The sequence below is a fragment of the Glossina fuscipes genome, unplaced genomic scaffold (assembly GCF_014805625.2).
Source record: "Glossina fuscipes isolate IAEA_lab_2018 unplaced genomic scaffold, Yale_Gfus_2 1, whole genome shotgun sequence".
NCBI classification, from domain to species: Eukaryota; Metazoa; Arthropoda; class Insecta; order Diptera; family Glossinidae; genus Glossina; species Glossina fuscipes.
Window position 1 is genome coordinate 43,156,963 of NW_023998415.1, and position 21,116 is coordinate 43,178,078.

The 21,116-nt window shown below is 31.9% G+C and overlaps 1 protein-coding gene across 5 annotated transcripts in view; it reads right to left on the reverse strand.

The window, feature by feature from the left end:
- LOC119632599 (proton-coupled amino acid transporter-like protein CG1139) overlaps window positions 1-21,116 on the reverse strand; it is a 57,671-nt gene that overhangs the window by 11,212 nt on the left and 25,343 nt on the right. Inside the window, exons 1-2 of one of the 5 annotated variants that reach the window (XM_038025576.1) lie at window positions 1,948-2,245; window positions 1,181-1,549 (exon numbers count right to left, since the gene is read on the reverse strand). The exons of 1 other annotated variant lie outside the window; for it this stretch is intronic. In XM_038025576.1, the coding sequence (XP_037881504.1) occupies window positions 1,181-1,366 (186 nt within the window). In that variant the 5' untranslated portion in view covers window positions 1,367-1,549; window positions 1,948-2,245. Of the gene's footprint in view, window positions 1-1,180; window positions 1,550-1,656; window positions 1,782-1,947; window positions 2,246-20,718; window positions 21,067-21,116 lie in introns of those variants that run through there. 3 more of the 5 variants (XM_038025575.1, XM_038025574.1, XM_038025578.1) reach the window with 3 other exon arrangements.

A 21,116-nucleotide genomic window follows, 5' to 3' on the forward strand; every position in this document is an offset into this window, starting at 1 on the left:
TGTTATACTTGGTATTATTGGCATACGCGAGTTAAAATTAACCTCAATAATAATTTATGTATGCAATTTTATATATCATCAACGATACAAATAACATCAAAATGTTATGATTGCGGAACGTAAACAATTCATAAAGAGTAATACTACACTAGATTTTAAATGAATTTTCTTATAGTCATAGTGCAAGCACAATTATGAACCACCAGGAACCACGAACCATTATAAATAAAAGCATGCGCATACTGCTTAATGACTTAACATTAATTAAACGAAATTATATTTCAAATATGAAAAAAAATATATATATAAAAATATTAATAACTAAAGGATGTGAAGACAAATTCGAGTTTAACCAGCAAAGACACCAACTTACGCATCTCGTAACAGATCTCTGTTAATTAGTTAAAATTAAGATATAGTTGGCGAATTTCGAAAGCCCACTACCCACTACGTTCATATAGATGACATTTTCTAGTTCGGCTGCACTAGATCCCGAAATTTTAATGCCCTTCCTTACCCATTGTTCGCTAACAAGCCAAATTTCAAAAAATTGTTAAAAATTATTCCCATAAGCAGAATTTGAATTTGTTCAGCTTGTTTGAGAGGTGTTTTCATACAGATTTCAATACAGAAGTCACCACGAAAATATTTTACATTTTTTATTAAGCAAAGAGTAGGCTTTCAAATCCGACTATATTCGAATGTTAAGCAATTAACAGACCACTGGTACGGCGTGCACAGAGCTAAACGATATGATAGGTAGGAGTCTTTGCTAATTAAATTCGAATTTATTTTCGTACCCTTTAATAATTGAAACGATTACTTAATAAATTTCCAAAAACCAAAAAAAAAAACAATTACAAACTCTGAAATGTTATATAATCCAAAGATCCAATTTTGAAACACATTATATATCAGATGACGAAAAGGATTTGAAACAAATTTTAAAGAATTTGGTTTTTTTTTTTTTTTTTAACACATGTTATTAATAAAATAAAAATTTTCTATCAAGACTTGAAATTTCGCCTAGTGTCAGTTTTTTGAAAAAGGATTTTTTTTTTTTTTTTTTTTTTTTTTAAATAATCTTTTTGAGCCGCCAAAAAACTGAACATAATTTTTGATTTTGTTGTGAGATTTGTATGTAGATGTGTGCGTTTTGTTTAAATGAAATAATACTAACATTTGTCAAAATTAAAGAATTGTTCGGCCGACCTAACACTCCAGTATTCGAGGAAGCAACTGGTGGGGGTCCGACATGCCGTTTTAAAGACATTCTTGCGTTTTGATGCCGGATAGCGGTAGCGGCCGATAGGCAAGCTTCACGTGAATTATGCTTCGGCACCGCCACCTTGCTATGTTTTTGCATTACATTCGTAAATGTTTGCAATTCGCAATCGTCTCGTAAACACGATTTCGTTTTTGTGATAGGTGGGAGCGGCGGTTTTGAGGAAATCAGCTTGAATTCGTAAATTTGCTAACGATACGAAAGACTGCAAATTTTGCGACATATACCGGCGCGTGTGTAAATCCACGATAGAAACGAATATTTCTAAATAAATAATTATATATATATATATAAATAAATAAATAAATAAATAAATAAATAAACAAATACGAATTCTCTAAATAATCGACGCGCTTGGATTGATTGCTAACGAACAATAATGTTGATGTGTTGCGTAAGAGATGATAATCACAAACTGACTGATTAATTTTTCAAATATTATTTCGAATTCTTGTTGTTGTGTTTTGTAATTTTGTTCTATTTTTATTATTATTATTATTATTATTATCTTTTGTTTTTGCTTTTCGTTTTTCCTTTTTTGTTTTGTTTTCTTTTTTTTTTTTTTTTTTTTTTTTTATTTTATAATTTGAATTTAATTCATTTGCATCCACGTTTCATTTAGCGCGCTTTTACCAAGAACTCATCTTCCGCCTTTGACTGACCTCAACTGATACTTTGATGAGAGTGCAAAAGAAATTACACGAAAAAAATTTGGTTTTTCTTTTCTTGTTTTTGATTTTCTTTTTTTTTTTTTTTTTTTTTTTTTTTTTGATTGTAGGAAAAACGAGAGATATGAACGAAATAATAACAACATCCGAAATGAAAACAATATTTAAAATCACATACGTTTTTTCTTCATGTATGCAGCAAATAAATCTCTTGCAGCCCCCTCCCCCTTCTTGCACACACAATCACATAAGGAAAAATACATTGAAAATACATTAAAAAAAAAAAACAAATGTTTTTTATAAGATTTTTTAAAAAATTTTTATTTAAATACAAAACACATTATAATTAAAATGAACTGAAACCTAATTGCAAATCAAAGAAAACAAAAAACAAAAACCAATGGCATCGATATGCAAAACGCATTAAACATATTCCTCATCTATAATGCATTCCCCTAGATATGTTATGCGTATATGTAAAACTGTTGCACTACGTTTCGTAGACAATCGATTTCAGGTTCAAATACTTTATTCATATTTTATTCATAATTTCACAAATAATGAAATAAAGCAAAGACTTTATTAATTATGGGAAAAAAAGGTGTTTTTTTTTTTTTTTTTTTTTTTTTTTTTGTTATTGAAATGAAAAATTAGAAAGCAATTTATTTTACTCTATGAACACATGCTCTAATATATTATGGTTCACTGGTTTCATGGTCATGTACAATGGAAAGGAAATAAAGTTAAATTAATTTCCTTTCCAAAGTCAAAACGACTTAAGTCTAACTTTACTTTCGCAAAGAATAATTATATTCTTATTGAATAAAAGAATCAAAAAATAATTATATTCTCATCCCATCAGATATATCTATTTATCAACAATGAACTCTTCATTATTTCCTATAAGTGACCTGTAGTAGGACAGTACCTAAGCTTTTTCTTTAAAGAGAGACTTGTAACAATTTTTAATTTTTGATTTTGCAAAATTTTCTTTTTTAATTCTTTCATTTTTACATTTGTTTTTTCTCGCTCGAATGACATACCGTTTGACACGATTGTGATGAAACTTCTTGATTAATAAAATGCAGACTTTTTGCTTAGCTTCAGATACTGAGTTAAGTGATCTGATCACGGCACTTATGGGCAAAATTCTTAATAATAATTTGATTGAAGTCGATTCAGTCTATACCGTAGATAGTTTAGTTTTCTTATCATATTTTGGCAGAGAATCCATTTTTCATCTCGATTTATAACCTAATTAAAGGAAAGATCCGCTTTTTAATGGGTGACGAGAGAAATTTGCTGTGAATACTTTATTTAATTTGCCAGACAGTAACGAGTCAGAACTAAACGTTGAAGGTTAAAGCACAATGGAAAAGCTTTATATAGCAAATCGCAATCGAATTATAAAGAATTCATTACTCATCTACCGATCATAATAATATGCGATGAATGATCGACAAAGTTATTGTTAATGCTAAAAGATTACACAGTATAGAGTTAACTAGTCGAGTAGGAGGAGCAGTTTTAGTAGGAGCATAATCTAAATACATATCTTGAATATTTTTATTGCATTCTTTTAGCATTGTTTCTTTTCCATTTCAAATACCATTCTTGCACATAAACCAATTTAAATAAAGCATTTTTTTAAGGTTACATTAACTCACAATGCATTTGCATAACTGCGGATTAATGATATGATGGTAAGGGAGTGTATACTTTTAGTCCCCTATAAAAATCGGGTACAATAAACAACAAAAAAAAGCCCGAATTATCTCTTTCATGTCTTCTATGTTAACATTGCTTAATTTTTTAAACTTGGGGATTAAACGAAAATTACATGGATTTACAGGTTATACTATAACGCCGTCGATCACAAATTATTTGAATACGACATGTCGCCAGAACGAATAATACTAAATTATAATAAGCTATTGCGGTCATTACCGTAAGGTATGATTGACATAATCATACGGTTTGCATGCAATACATACGATGCCTGCCTCCACCGACCCAAAACATAATGCATCACTTTAATAGTGAAAATAGTTTTATTCAACTCAGATCGATATCTTTCATCCGATTACCTATTTGTTATTGTTGCCTTTCGAGTCAATAAAAAACGAAAAGTTTATTTGTATATATGATGAATATGCGTAGAGTACTGTGATCATTACACAAATATATGTATAATGTGAATGCAAGAACGCCTCAACAGATCCCATCTGGTACACAAATTCAATGGGGGCAATAAACAGGAAAAAATGTGAAACAACGTAGATTAAAATAAAAGCGCACTAGTTAAGCGAGAGTACAGAGAGAGCGCTTTTCTCTCTCATGCGAGTTAAATATCCAGCACTATCGCAGGAAGTTTCATTTGGCTGAAATCGAAGATATCAGAATACATTTGTACGGATACTGAACGAATGAATTAAGCTTTAAAAACACAGATAAAAACACTATAGTGGAACACGGGCTCAATGCCACTACGCTTAATAAAAGCTATTCATATATATCAACTTTTCAAGGCCTTGTAGCCCTATCCGAACAATTTACAATAGTCCTCGTCTACCGATTTAAACATGAATATCTCGAAATGTGTCGAAAATTGCGACCCCTAGTTTAAGCCCAAAATGACAAAACGGATAGACGGACAAGAAGACGAGCGAGCAAATAAATGTAGGTCGATTCAAAAAGTGACTTTGAATCGATTGGTATAATATAACGTCGCTCTATATCAGGTCCTTCTGCCTGTTGCGTACATCCGCATAATTTTAATATGAGTTTGTACCGCAAGCGGTTAGTTATGGACGAAAGCAAATCTTCCAGGTTTTTTTTTGAACAAAATTCTTATCATAATTAAATACGGACTTGCAACGTTTTCTTATTCATGTATTGAAAAGCGTTTAAGCCGTATCATACGAAAGAGTTCGTATTAACAAAAACCAAGTTTTAGCGAAACTCACGTGTGTACGTATCGCATCGCTCTATAAGCTTCCGCCTGTTTTCAAGCCCATAATCACGTCTAGATCGTATCAATGTTCAAACGTTACCTGTCAAAATTTCACGGAATTACGAACTCTAGCTTACAAGTTACAGTTACCTTCGTAGCGTTCGATTTTGGGCACTTTGGACGACTTACGCCTGTTTTTGTCCACTCTAGCTGACTAGAGGGTATTAACGAGCGTATGCTTCATTCATTACCATATAGTGCACAAAGGCCTCAACACATTGTTGTCAAAAGTGTGTGAAAATGCGGCAACCGCTTCGGATAGACCCGCTCTCAAGGACAAATCTTCCAACAGATGGACTGGAAAAGCCATCTTACGCAAACACCACTCTTTGATCTTTCAAAACGATTTTGTGAACTTTTCTTTTCGAGTGATGAGAGCGTTTATCATCGTGGCTGTGTTTCAAATTGGCAAACCATCTACAAATTTATTTTTTCAATCGAAACGAGTCACCGTGAGATCTTGCAAAACCGATTGCGCTAATTGCAAACAACGAAATTCAGATTTTTCGATATTTTTGAAAAGTAGTACAAAAATAGTGTCACCAAAACGCTTTACTTTTGTAACTTTGCAATTAATTGTGAAAATGTCGTGAAATTTCGTCATGTATCGTTTGCAGGCTGATATTACTCAAAAATCGTATGGGTCTGTCAACAGTGATGATAAATATGTATCAGGCGCAGAAACTCACCGAGTAATATGGTACACACACACACCCTTCTCTAGATCTGCAAGTGTTTTAAGTGCAATAAATAATTCTTAACGCTTGAGTAAGTAAGTATCAACAACACAATCAAAAGTTATATAACAATTGCTGACTTCACTAGTTTGCTTTATATATATATATATATATATATATATATATATATAAAAAAGTGCAAATAATTAACAGAAATGAAATAATTCCAAACTAATTTTAACTTGTAAGTAAAAGTTTGCTCTAAATTGTAATTATGTCAGATAGGAATTATATATATATTCATTTTAAAGGGTTTTTTTTTTTTTTTTTTTTTTGTAACTAACATGCCGAGGGCAGACCGAAGGAATTTACTTTCACAACTATTGAGCTTTTGTTGAAACCAGACGTTGTTTAGATTGGCTTCTTCCCATCAAGGCCATAAAAAACTTGTTAATATCGGTCTGTTTAGCCAGTCTTGTCACGGCAATGAGATTTTCATATATGAAGGTTTTCTATATGGGCCAATAGTCCGAAAAGCCACACAAAACAGTCCTTGTTATGATATGTTATCGCATCTTGTGAATAACTTGGACGAAAATATTGCTTATGCATCGAATCATTGAGATGGAAGATGAGTCTCGCCTGAGAAGACGAGCATGGTCGCGACATTAAGAAGGAATCATTCATCATCATTTTACGAACTCGGCTTGAATTTCATCTTTTCAAATTTCCAAGGAAACGATAAGTTAAAATCTTCAGATCATCTTCAGTGTTACGCCTACACTTTGATTTCATAAGCACAATAATAAAATCATGTCCCGATGGTACCGTGTATACGGTGTGCAAGAGAAGAAAAAATGTACATTTTAAAAAAATGATCGCATTTAGTCCGGACCGTAGCATTGATTATATTTTGCATAATCTCGTGCGTTACATTAGGTATATAACTGTATTTAACGATGATTATGCGAAAAGAAGAAACGAAGAAAGAAAAAGTTATGCTTAATTGCATTTTGCTTTGGCACTCCACGAATTTCGCGTGGTGCCATCTATAACTTAACTGCAGAATTTTAATTAATTGAAAGACAAGTGTTTTGCACGTTTTCTTTTCTTTTTAAATACAAAATTATCTGGTTTTCACGTATGAAAAACTATTTGTGCATTGGTTGAATTAAAAATAAATATAAGTGCATTTCTGTATACCAAATATAAATAAATATATATATATATATATATATATGTATATATATATATATATTCGTATAAGTTTATGACAACTGTAGCGACGTATATAAATGCAGTTTTGTTTATTTATTTATTTTTATTTTTTTATTTTTTATATTTTTTTTAAATTTTTTTTTTTTTTTTTTTTTTTTACAAAAACACACATAGAAGACCTTGACATTCTTGTAGTGATGCAGCGAATGAGAATGACAAGCTATGAGAGTATTACAGTAGCATGCATTTCAATTTTCTCTTCTGTCGCGTTAAGCCGCGTAGGACTCATCGTTATTACGATTCGCACACACAATGAAAATGATCAAATTTAAAGAAATTTTTGAACATTTTTTCACATTAAATATTACAAAAGAATTATATACGACTTAGACTCATTCGTTCGATTGCGAATTATGTCACTTAGGTCGCTCGTAACCAACACATTATGCAACGTATGTATATATATATATATATATGTATACACTTTCACACAATTCCGCCAAATTTTTTGGATAAGAGAAAAGAAAAAATTAATTTAACAAGTAAGAATATTAAATTCAGTCGGAACAGAATCTTTTATACGCATCACCCCCGTTTATCCCAAAAAAAAAGAGAAGAGAAGTAAAACAACAAAATTCTAATACTTTATACTATGGAGTGGGCGCAGTTTATTTCTTCTCTATTCAAAATTAAAAGTTTTTGTCGTGTCCTTTGAAAAGTTTAGGTCAATTCCAAATTCGTTTGCAAATGTGTAGGCGACATCTTCATTTCGGCTAACGGGAGAAAGTTTACCGCAAATACTACAATGTTGCGTAATCAGACAGATGGACAGACGAATAGGCGGAATGTGTTTTAGTGCCTTCAACATTTGAAACTGGCCAAGAATTTGTATACATTATGGGATTTTTGAAGTTTGTTCCTGCGCGTTATAAAGGTATTGATAAAAAAATATTAAATTTATTTTAAATACTGTGCGGGCATGGTCAATTTATGTCATTTGCTACAGCATCGCCCATAGAATATGCGTTCAAATTTTTGTGCATTTATTTGCTACAGTTTATGAGCAATGGGCAACAAACCAGCTTTTCATTCCCTTTGGAAAACAGAGATGTTCTCAGTTTACGTGGCAAGATGGGCGTAGCCTTCGCCTGATTGGACTTATTGCCAATACCACCCTGCGTTCAAGAATGTTTGTAACAAATTTGAAGTCGATGGCTTCAGTTTTGCGATCAGGAGAATATTTACAATAGACGGACAGACGGACAGACGGACAAGCTTAAGTCGATTTAGAATTTGATGCTGATCAAGAATATATATACTTTGTTGGACCCCTAATAATTCCTTCTGGGCGTTGCAAACGTTTTGACAAGATAAATTAACCCCTCCTCCTTTAGTGATTTTTTAGTAAATTATGTGCCGACCGAGTGTTGTGTGCCCTCACTAAGGAGCCAATAAATGAATAATACAAACTGAGAAATCTGTGCATACTATAATTCGTACAAAACTGATGCAATTCAGCGTTCAACGCACGGACAGATGGACATCCAGACCGCAATGGCATTAATTACGCTTGTGGCCAATACATACGCCCTCTATATAAGTACATCTTCTACGATGGATAAAATCAAATTCCATTTGCGGCAAAAAACCACAAATTGAGAGTTTTCTTTGTCATACCCACGTCCTTCCTTTTATTAACCATCGTTGCTCAGATTAGAATTCCGAGTTATTTTAATTACTTTCTATGCACAAATATCTCCTCAGTGAGTCTACTAAGTCAATATCAAACAAATCAGGAAAAAAGTATTAAACCTGGCGTAGAAAAGGCAACAGAGTCAACATCTTTTGCTTGACTGTTGTGCTCTATATGATGTGCTGCAAAATTAGCTTAATACACTTAATACACTTATGCCAGTCTATCAACATTTTCGGGTATTTTCGGGTTCATATCGAGATCATTCTTGGAATGTCTTTACGAAGCATGGAAAGTTAGCTCGACCTTAATAAACTAGAAAAAGTCACTCAAATACTGATCTGACGAATAGAGTGCTTGCTGTAAATCATAATCATGTCGACCTATAAACCATTTTTTACTACCTTTTAAAAAAAAAAAAATATTATTACCAATCATCAAATTAATGATTAATGTTTGTGCTTTCTGTCGATTGTCGGTTAAAGACCCCGGTCTTCTTATCCATAAATATTAATAAATTAATCTGCTTTCTACAAATTAATTCCTCGATTATTATAAACTGACATCTTTCTTATAGAGTTACCAGATTTTCATCTACTTCTATCTGCTTAAATCTTTTTAAATGGGAGAGATTTCACGCCCAATAATTTGTTCTCTTCGGGACAAAATGAGTTTTTATTAAGTATATATCTTAGACAAATTTTTAAGAGAAGCCAAGAGAAGCACTATAGCGTGCTAAACTATACAAAGGCAACTCTACACTAACGATATCATTTTTAAACTTTAAGGTATACCTTAATCTTTATAATGTACATAGATATATTAATATATATTGTAAAAGCTTGCTAGACTTTTTAGATCGGGTTAGGTGCTGAAAAGATACTGAGCTGAAAAGTCCGTAAAATTACAAAGAAATTACCCATTTCATTACCCTAGTTGAGATATCTATGTACAAGATTCGATATATTTTTTTAATTTTACTAACCAGTCAAGGAATATCTTATCTGCATATAGGTACAGGGACGATCGGAAAGAATCGTAGCTAGCGAGAGGGGGAAACAGGAGTCGTATTTGTGTGCAGTCTTGCCTTGAAAGTGCAAGCACTTGAAACGGTGGCAACTGCGACAGCGCATAGGTTCTTAAAAGTTCAGTTAGTGCGGTTAAGGATTAACGAGGCGCACATGCAACTTTCAGAAGGGCGAATAAGGGCGCCAAGAAAGCCGAATAGTCATTTTAGAAAACATAATTGAACTAATCTCGTTTAACTCCTTAGATTACTTCCTGTAGAAGCCCTTATACGCCCTCAGCGCAATGCGGTTCGCAGTGTATCGTGGGTGGTGAATACACCATCGTTACTTTTCATTGCGCGTGACCAAGATTTGGAAGCTATCATCTTACACACACAAATTGCACTCTATTCTTACCCGAATACAGGCTGAATAACGATCTCTCTCACTCTCTTCCTCTTGGTCTTTAACCAAGAAGTTACATTACAATCATGGTTGATAGCCTTGGTAATGCTTAACCCGCTTTGTAGACTCAAATATAATAATAAATTAGTTACGAGTAATCCAATTTGTTCGTTCATATTGGGTACTCTAGAGAAAAATAAATAAATTCACGTGTGGAGAGAAAACTTATATATCCAAATCATATCGAGATTATTGAGCTCGATATTTGTTTACGATTATTCGACATTTGTATAAATTCTCTGAAACGTAACTTGATTCGCTGCAGAAATAATAACTAATGATTAATATATTTATCAATAATGAGTTCCTAAGCATTTTAGGAAAATTTTCGGCATATAATTTTCGCGTCCGCGTAAGAACACGTAATCACATAACTCTCAACTTTCAGTATTTACACGAACTCTTAAATTCAAAAAGTACTAATATTTCTTTATTTACATTAATAAATGACTTCATCGAAGTGGAAAGAAAACATTTAGTTCTAATTGCACTTAGGTAATCTTTTTTCTGAATAGAAAAAAAAAAAAAAAAAAAAAAAAAATTTACGAGGGAGAGAGGTACGATGCATACACATAATGTGCATTAGCTCACGAGACATTTGAAATAAATAGGCAATGGGTTTGTGATCATTATACAATCGTTCACGTTTCCGCATCATAACTTCTCAATTTGGTGCGGTTAAGTAAAGTGAACGAAAAGAGACAGTGGGAGAGGAAGTCAAGCAAATTTAAAAACGTAAAAGATCCATATGAATTAATTTATATATATATATAAATATATATATGTATATATTTATATATGTATTAGGTAGTCTAAAAAGTATTGCGGCCTCAAGGAAGTAAAATTTGTATATTCATGGTTACATACACACATAGGAATGCGAAATACCTCTTTTTGAAATATTTTGGAATCTTTTGCTCTTTTTTCTTCTTCAACTAATTATTCAAAAAAACTGTTTATTCATTTCTAGTTAGAATTGATGTAAACGAAATTTTTATACCCCACACACAAGTGGTAACAGACGACAGACGACATTGACGAGAAGCAATTTTTCATTTAATAATAAATCACAATTTAATAAAATTGAATTTCATTTTAATTTACGAAAAAAAAAAAAATAAATAAATAAAAAAAAAAATATTTAAATGGAATCTTTAATGAACTTAGACTTTCAATTCGATAGATATTAAACAGCTGTCAATGACAAGTTAACAGGTTTAAAAATAGAGAAAAAATTTTGCGTTCAATTTTCTAAAGCGATGAGAATAATTTGCCAAGTAAAAGTAATTGGAAAGATGATTATCAACTTATCTTATATTCTCGCACCCCGCTACTTAATCTTAAATCGTAATCACAGATTATATACTTAAAAATTTTACTTTTCTAAACGCAAGTAAACATGTTCAACTTTGCAAGTGTTCTTAGCTATGCGTAAGCTTGAATCCATTTAAGCATAAAATAATGGGGCCTGTGTCGAGCTCATTTTAATTATGTAAAAAATAATGAAACTAATTACATATTTTCTGCGCAAGCGCAACTCAACTGGATTATCTCTCTGAATTTGTAACAACATATGATGTTCGCGTTTGCTCTGCTAATAATGCATAAAAATTCTTCTTAGTACGCATAATTAATATATAATCTACAACCTATATAAATGTCATATATATATATATATATATATATATATCATGTGCTATTACAAATTCAGATATATATATATATACATATATTATAGAACTTCTAGCTCTCTTCATATGTCCCGTGTGTAACATCCCCCTGGTATATAAGACGATCAAGAACACGAAAAAATCAAACAGATCCTCTACAAGATGAGCGTGAACGATTCGGCCACTGAAACCCACCCGAGCACATATCCAAAATATCACTCAGAAAACAAGGTAGTTATATATTCATTTCTTAAGCTAAGTCCTTGTTCTTCTTCTTCTTCTTCTTTCATTCATGTTCTTCTTCTGCGTCATTCATATTCTTCCTTTCTTGATCTTCACAATTTCTTTTAAATCTCCTGCAATTCAATTCCAACGTCTGTCTGCATATGAAAAATTAGAAAATTTGTATGCGTTAAGCTTTAACGCGTGTGGTGGTAATAATCCGGTATCGTGTTTGCTGCTTACAGACGCAAAAATCTGTGGCAATATCTATTACACTCGCCTTATAAATTCTGTACTCTGCTAACCCAAATCGAAAGGAAATTGAAATTTATTCCGTCCATGGGGCCATGATTGCTAGGGTTGTTTACACCCCCTGCCTGAAAACATTTGTTTGGAAAGAGAAAAAAACATAAAAAAAAACAAAGTTCGATACTCTATGCCACTACTGTAAAATAGACGGAAAACCATATGTCGTTGTCGCACGTGTTTTATGAGCAAGGAACCCAGATTTGATGTTGTACTGTGAGCATATCCTGCCATATTCTTGTGCGTGCACTGCCGATAATTTTGCTAAATTTGAAACCGACACATTTACGACACACTTCGGCATTGATAGATAAATAGACGGAGACGCGGACAGACACACCTGGATCGATTCCGTATTGTTAGTGATTAATCGCAGGTATACACTTTCCACAGGTAAACTATGTTCTCGGCCTTGCAAACGTTTTGACAAAACTAACATACCATTGCGTGGTGGATAGAAAGAAAAGAAAAATTTCAATGTCAAACAATCGCGATACGGGAAGCTAGTCTCCTTTTTCTTTTCGAAAAGCATTGTGCAGACGGACAAACTGAGCTTTTAAATATAGTATGCATAGTATCAGGTGAATATAGTTTCTATTTATTTTGAACGCGAAAAGTAAAAATTGCATACCGTTTTCCTCCCTTCTATAACTCGTTATTATTATGTGGCGGATGAATACTCAGCATTACAGGCATTTTTCATACTGATATCTCTTTTTAATTTCGCCAAGTCATCAACGGCACACTTCTGTTACAGTGCACAAAAGGACATCATTTTCGATAACCGTAGTTCGTTTACCACAGCTTATCACCACATATGGTGAGAGCATATGAAGTTCGTACGATTTTATGCAAAGCCTAGAAGAACATAAGATGTGAACATCTTTTTCATATTTTTTCACTCAGAATCGCTATCTAAATCGTCTGTCCCACCGACCACGTGTTGTTATTGTTTAACATACATATCATAATTCTCGAAATATTTTAATGGAATTGACATGCCCTGACCTAAAGATGAACGCTAAACGAAAATCGTATCGATTACAACCACAGATTCGCACAACCACTCTCCACATAAAGTCGCTACGTGAAAACTTTTTAATAAAAAGTGATGAAAAATAGTCGATTAGTCTACAAAGGGAATACAAAATATTCTAATGCGATGATAAATAATAATAGGATAATTCTTCGACCTTATAAGGAATAAGACTTCCTTGAGGGTAGCAGAGCATTGCCGCATATATTATATTGTAGCGATGCAGTAAGTTGGTTACTACATATTCCTTTAAAAAAAAGAAAAACAATTAAGAAAATTAAATTCTGTCGGGAACGAAAAAAGAAGACAAAAGCAGTAAAAGCTCTATACTATGGAGTGGGTGCAGTTAACTTCTTCTCTATTCAAAATAAAAACTTTCTGTCTTAGAGGCATATGGGCGTTGTAGGCCCGTCCTTTGGAAAGCCTAGATCAATTCCAAATTGTTTTGCAAATTTTCGCTGACGGGAGAAAGTTAACCACAAATGGTACAAAGTTGCCCAATCAGACAGACGAATAGGCGGACATGTTTAGGTGCATTCAAGATTTGAAACTCGCCAGGAATTTCGGGTTTTTGAAGATTGTTTCTGCGCGTTTTAAAGGTATTGAGAAAATAATTAAGTTTTACATTAAATACTGTGTGGGCATGGTCAATTTTTCCATTTCTATGCGCAAATGCTACAGCATCGCCCATAAAATCTGCCTTCAAATTTTTTTATATTTATTTGCTATAGTTTAGGAGAAATGGGCAAAAACAATTTTCATTCCCAAAACGGAGATGTTCTTAGTTTACATGGTGCTGTGGGTGTGTCCTTCGAACGGTTTGACCTACTGTCAATACCAACCAGCGTGCAAGACCTTCTAAGGTTACTGACAAATTTGAAGTCGATAGCTTCATTTTTGTGGCCCGAAGAATTTTTACAACAGACATAAGAGACGGACAGACGAACAGACGGACATGCCTTAATTGATTTAGAATTTATGGCTGGTCAAGAATATATAAACTTTATGGGATCTCTGACGCTTTCTTCTGGGCGTTGCAAACCTTTCGACCAAATAGGAATATACTCCTCATCCTTCGATGATGGATATAAAAAACAAAAAAAAAAAAACACACAAAGAATATGCTTAACATTTCTTGCTTGATTTAAAATGAATTTCCAAAATATTGACAAGAAGAAGATAAATAAAATTTTCATTTGATATTTTAACAATTTGCGAATTTTCTACTGCTATCACTGTAAATAAATTATTAGCTATTAGTGTAAGTTATTTAAAAAGCAATTTATGAAAATATATGAAAAAGAGAGAACTATTTGTATCTGCTACGATCTTAAATGCAACTTTCAAGAAAATGTATACATATATATTTTTAATGTGAGCGAAAGTGTACTAATGTTAACTAAAAACCAATCAATACGTGTTCCACTCAAAGCACGGAAAACTTAATTGAATTTTTGAATTTTAATTAATAAGCAGTTTCATTCATTATACCCGAAATCACTTGCAGTAGAAATGGTTACATCAAGTTCGTGTGGATGTATGCAACACGCAAGAAAATCGAGATCTAAGCCCTCCTCCTATCATACCAATCGATTCAGTATCAATTTATTAATGAAGGATTTAAACTTGTATGTCCGTCCCGTCCGTCCTTCCAACTGTCTACCTATCTCGCTTTCTCGTGTTCAACCTACATATCGCGAATTTTTGACGTGCTTTCTTGAAATTTGATACACTGATGTGTCCCAACGAGACCCAAAGCTCATTACAATTTCTATTTTATTCGAGATATATAAACTTTTTGCAATTTGTAATATGTGATAGAAAAGAAACGAACGAACGAAACCAACGAACGACCATCTATTGGTAGTGGGTGTAAAAATGCAAACAAAGTTGCAAAATATTCACGTAGCGTTTATAGTGTATATATGTAAAAATACGTAAGTATATAAATAATGTGTCAGTCACCTGTTAGTATCGATATTGCTTTGATATATTACGCAAATGCCAAATTAAAACTATGCCAAAGACCGTTTCAAATCGCACCTACAATGCCAATAGAAATTATGTGAAATTTTTATTTTTGCCAATCGAAGCCTACTATATATAATTCCTTCCCTCTTTCATATCTTGTACAAAAATTCTGCTATAATTTGTGCAAAATTTCTTCTTAAAATCTACATTTAAAAAACCAGCATTGTTTCAATTGTTAAAGCTATCTCTTTCCATCAGCTTTTCTCCATTTTGTTAAATAGTAAGTTACGTCATTTGCTTAAACCTTTGATATGAGAAGCTTTTCAGAAGACGATATCATTTTACGTTCTAAACGGTGGGCTATATTAAAACTTTTTTGCCCCTTTAAGTCGCATTGGTCTAACTCTCAATCGTCCGGTTAATAATGTACGCTATCATTCGGGCAAGCAACAAACTGGCAAAAGAGTCCAATAAATTATTCTATAGGACGCAGCCTGTCGGGCAATACAAATAATAATCTAGTGGGTTCCTTTCTCCTTTCCTCTCTTTCTCTGTTTCTATCTCATTCGCTAATTATAATCATTTTTAAGCTCTACGCTCTAAGCTCTATATACATATAGGGATTTTCAATGGATATCATATGATATTCTTCTTCTTTACATTACGATCGTTCAGGGAGATTAGGAAATTTTTTCATGAAAGGATACACGCATCAGTAATGTTTGGGAATTGGACTAGATTGAACTGGAACAAAGTGCTCAAAAGATGAGACCATCGGATTCGACAAGTCGTAAAACTTCATTATTATATTGAATATGTTTTTAAAGAGAGATTTTTTTTTTTTCTTTCGTTAGTGGTTGTGCTTTAAAAAAAATCATTTCACTGATATTAATACACCCAGCGTATTATATATATATATATATATATATATATATGTTTAAGGAACTTTGAAATGTAAAAAAGTCGAGAAAAAATATTAAAATTATAAAATATGAAATACACACAAAGTTACAAACAGGCAGGCAAACGAATAGATGCACAGAGAGACATGCTTAAAATCAATTTAGGATTTAATGCTGATCAAGAACAGGAATCTTCCCTTTATGTGTTGAAAGCGTTTTGACGATATATATATATATATATATAAATATCCCTCCGTGCCTTTCGATTATGATTATAAAAAACATTTCGTTAATACACGTAATACACGTATCGGTTGTATGACTAAACTGCTTTTTGTATTCAATTCTTAGAAAGTCTATAAAATATATATATATATATATATATATACAAAGCTCTAGATTAATTTCTGCTATAGGCTACTAATAGTTCCTGTATTCATAAAAGTGTGAGTATAAAAAAATTACATCAATTTTCTGAATGACTTGTCACACTTCGCCACTAACTTATTTGCAATTCTCAAAGTACGATAATTATATGATTGTTTGACGAGAAGATAGTTTGATTTTAAACGAATTATTGCTATTTATCTAAAATAAATTAAACAATAAGAAAAATAAATAAAATATTATCTTATCTTACGCTACAGAGTAAATACAATATTTAACGGGCGCATGTACAAAAAAAAACAAATCATCATCAAGTGTGTTATAATAATAGTAAATTTTGCATGAGTGCATTGATTTCGTTTTGTTCGCCTGATAAAAGTCAATAACAAGTATTCATTGATCCATGCGAATATAGTTATTTTGAAAGCATCTGTTTTTGCGCGTGCTATATATAAATCAAAAAAATAATTATATTCAATTTAAGTCGAACGCTTTCCAAACCCGCCAACAAACATGTTATTTGACGGCGGACAACACAGAACAAGAACTCATTTCTCTCATATATATGCAATCATATATCGCATTACATAGTTAAGCTGCTTCTTCCAGACCCACCAATCAATTTGCGTACGTTATTTGATGGCGGACAAGACAGAGCAAGGACTCATTGCGCGCATATATATGCGATCATATATCGTATTACATAGGTAAGCTGCTTCTTCCAGACCCACCAATCAATTTGCGTAAGTTATTTGATGGCGGACAAGACAGAACAAGAACTCATTTCGCTCATATATAAACGATCATATATCGTATTACGCTGCTGCTTTTTGTTGTTGTTGCAATCGGACGGATATTCGATTTTATGGACAGGAATTTTGTTGCGTTAAAAATTGAAGTTCTACATTCTCGTGGTCAGGGAAAAATGAGAAACTTTAAAATTCTTAGAAATTATGCTCGCGAGAGAGTAGGGCGATTTTTAAACTAAATCCGATCGCAAGAAATAAATAAATATAAAATTTATGCGAAACTTGTTTGTTATTCTATACGCAATTTTAGAGCTGCAGCTTTGCAGTTTTATTCATTCGAATTCGATTGAATTTCCTTTCAACAATCCCAAGAACTGGGCTTTTATTAAATTTATCTTACATTGATTAATTTGTATTTAATGAGTAAGTGAAATTCCACTAAGTTTATGGAAAGTTTTTCGCAATGCTTTACTTGACAAAAAAAATTGCTAATGAATGTAGAAAGCAATTATTGAAGAAATCGATTCAAATGTAAACAAAAAAAAAAGAAAAAAAGAATCATAAGCGATTCGTTTTGTACGGTTTATAACGAAAAATTTTCTGCTCGTATGCCCAGTAATTGCACTGATTCCAGAATATCGCCTCCACTAGTAGTGGAACGCAGTACCATTTGTGCATCAAATTTCGAATATGAGAAAAATTGTTCGCTGCTCGTACCCATCATCATAGGAAACTAATTAGTTTTGTTGGTTTGCTTGAAAGGCATGAAAATGCTCAACAGAAATCCTATAAATTGTATTATCGAAAAAATATGGCCTTATAATGATATGTTTGTAATAATTTCAAATTCTTTTCTCGATTTATTTTTCTTCTTCTTCTTCTTCTTCTTTTTACTTCTATGCGAACTTTTCAGCTATACTTTTTGGATTTTGTGGATGTTATCGCTAATTTTATATAGTTATCTAAGCTGCTGTATACACACATATACAGTTCAAAAACAATTCAAAATTAACTTACATAGCATGTCACGTTTACATTATAAAAAAGAAATAAAAAGAAAAAAGAAACCTATTCTATCCTAATTTGAAAATTTTTTCTCTTCCAAATTTTCTTATGAACGAATGAATTAACGCGGCTTAGTCGCGCAGACAAGACCTTCCTTTATGGAATCGTTTCTTGCATTTTAGAATGTAAAAAAGCAAACTGAATTAAACGTGTTGAAGACCGCCGCCGGCCGTTCATAAACACGTTTCTTCCTGATTAGTTTGAAAAACTTGAACAGAGATTGCTACTAGCAATGCTAGAAGAAAGTCGAAATCATGTTTAGGAACTAAATGCTCAATGTATTATTCCCCTAATAGGAAATACTATTTATATATATATATATATAGTACATATATATATAGTACAGTTTACAGTTAGTTATACAGTGAACTCTATTATGAAAAAACGGCAAGAGTTTTCATTAATCTTTGCATTGCATTATCGTATTGCAGTGAAAGAGACTCGCCTTTAGTGGACGCTTGCCTACACAAGGTTGATTGTCAGTAGAGTTTACTGTACATTGTCTACGTATTCAATTCTGCAAGGCAAACACACTATAGGAATAAAAGGTGATATTGTTTAACATATACAAAGTGCATACAACGAGTGTTTATTGTTTCAATGTCTCGTGTATTGTTAGTAATTCAGCACAGTGGAAATTTCCATTAGTAAAATCGTAAACCAAACGCAAATACACTGAGAAATCCATTATTATGTGTAATACGAGTGTCGGTTAATGAGTAGATACATGTATTTATGTATATTAGATATATAAGATATATAATATATATAGATTATGTATCTAATATATATATATATATATATATATATATATATATAGATAATATATATATATATATCTAGATAAATGAAATTTAAAATGCATGTCCATACATTGTATTATAATAAAATTTGAAACTTCAACTGTATGATTCAAAATATCTCTGTTACGCAGATGCGTTCGTTTACTGGCAAGACCTAAGGACCTAAGACCTAATTCTTGTAACATCATTATTATTATAAAGTTACATTGACTAAATAATTAAAAATGAAGTGTGATACACGTCACCTCGAAAACTCTATCCTTTAGCGTATATACGGCGAAGAGGTCAATCCTGAATAATTGCATCGAATTTTATCACATGAACTACTATGATATAGTTATAGTTAATGCAAGCCATTTATACAATATTCGAAATTAAATGTCCATAACGTGTTTTTATATTGTTCACGCCCACTTGGAAAATTATTTCTGTTAAATTTTGTATTGATGTTCAATGGAGTCTTCAGTGCGGAGAACGCTTTTCAAGGGTGTTATGAATGTAAAATAAAACATTAGCATTAGTATGCTGTTATAGCATTGAGTTCCCGTTGATCTGAAATCATTTGTAAGTTTGCTCTATGCAAAGAAACTTAGTCGCGCGATCTCAATTCAAGAGATATTCTCTTCACATTCACCCACCTAGTTGTACAAATTGCAAAGTACTCGCTCATTATCAGGGCAATGCACTACTACTTGCAACTATAATTTCTTTACTAAATTAAATAATCATATATTATTTATGTAAATGCCAATAGTAAATTAATTCTATTGTAAGTAAATACCGTAAGAATAGTGTGAAAAAAAATTTAATTAGAGGCGAAAGTATCATAATGAAAAAGATTAGTATTTAGTTGCCATGATTCCAGACAAAGAACTCTCTAGTTGGATCATTAAAGCTAATAACAAATTGAAGAGAAAGGCGTGGCAAGAATCGGAGAAACAAAATTTTAAATCTTATATTATCTTATAAAGAGCGTGCAATACCGGAAATTGTGTTAATATAAAAGATGCTTATATAGATGCTATATATAGGAAAACTGATATCGTAAAAAATTTAACCAATCCGAGAATAACGTTAATACATTTTCAAAATCATATCATATTACAATAGAGTAAAAAGAGTAAATATTTATAAAGGGTATCTAACGATCGACTTGTATTATATATTAAAATAAAAAAAAAATCTTCTATCACTGTTGTGATGCCTTCTGTATGAATGACTTTGTTATTCAATTTTGTTTTTTTCCTTTTTACAAAATTTTCATCCCCTAGGAAAACGTGCTACACCACTGTGCTGGTTGAAACCGATATTAATGAAATACCACAGTGTAGCTGAAAATGTTTTAAGGGTGATTTACTTTTACTGTATAGTGTAACAATATTGTTATTGTATTGTAATTTAAAAAATTAATAAATGTACAATAAAAACGATAAAACCGTATTAAAAATTCTATAAAACACATTCAACATTCAACATTTAACAATAATTTTTCAACATTACATACATTAAACGCTCTGGTTAAACGCTCTCTCTTTAATTTTTTTATAAACTATTAGCAAAAAATCTATTTTATTTACTTACTGAATATAGTGTGGGCGCCAAAGGGGTACGTGAATCGCTTTTATGAAAACTCATTTTGACAAGCTTTCAATATATATCGTATCGTATATCGAAAGATTCGAAATCTTCAAATGTATTCACAAAAACCAAAGACGAAAGCAAAAAGAAAAAAAAAAATAAAAAGCGACGAGCAATTCTCAAACTGTAAATTTCCAGAAACTTCCAAACGTTAGTCGTTAAAACATTAAAGAAAAGACTGAGATGAAAGTACGCGTAAATTATTTAATTCTCAATAATGATAATATAATTAATGATAAATAAAATGTGAAAAATTCTTTTAAAATGTATTAATTGAATTCGTTAAGAAAACGGCAAAGAGAAAAAGAGATGAATTTTTTTTTGTGAAGCGATAAATAAAT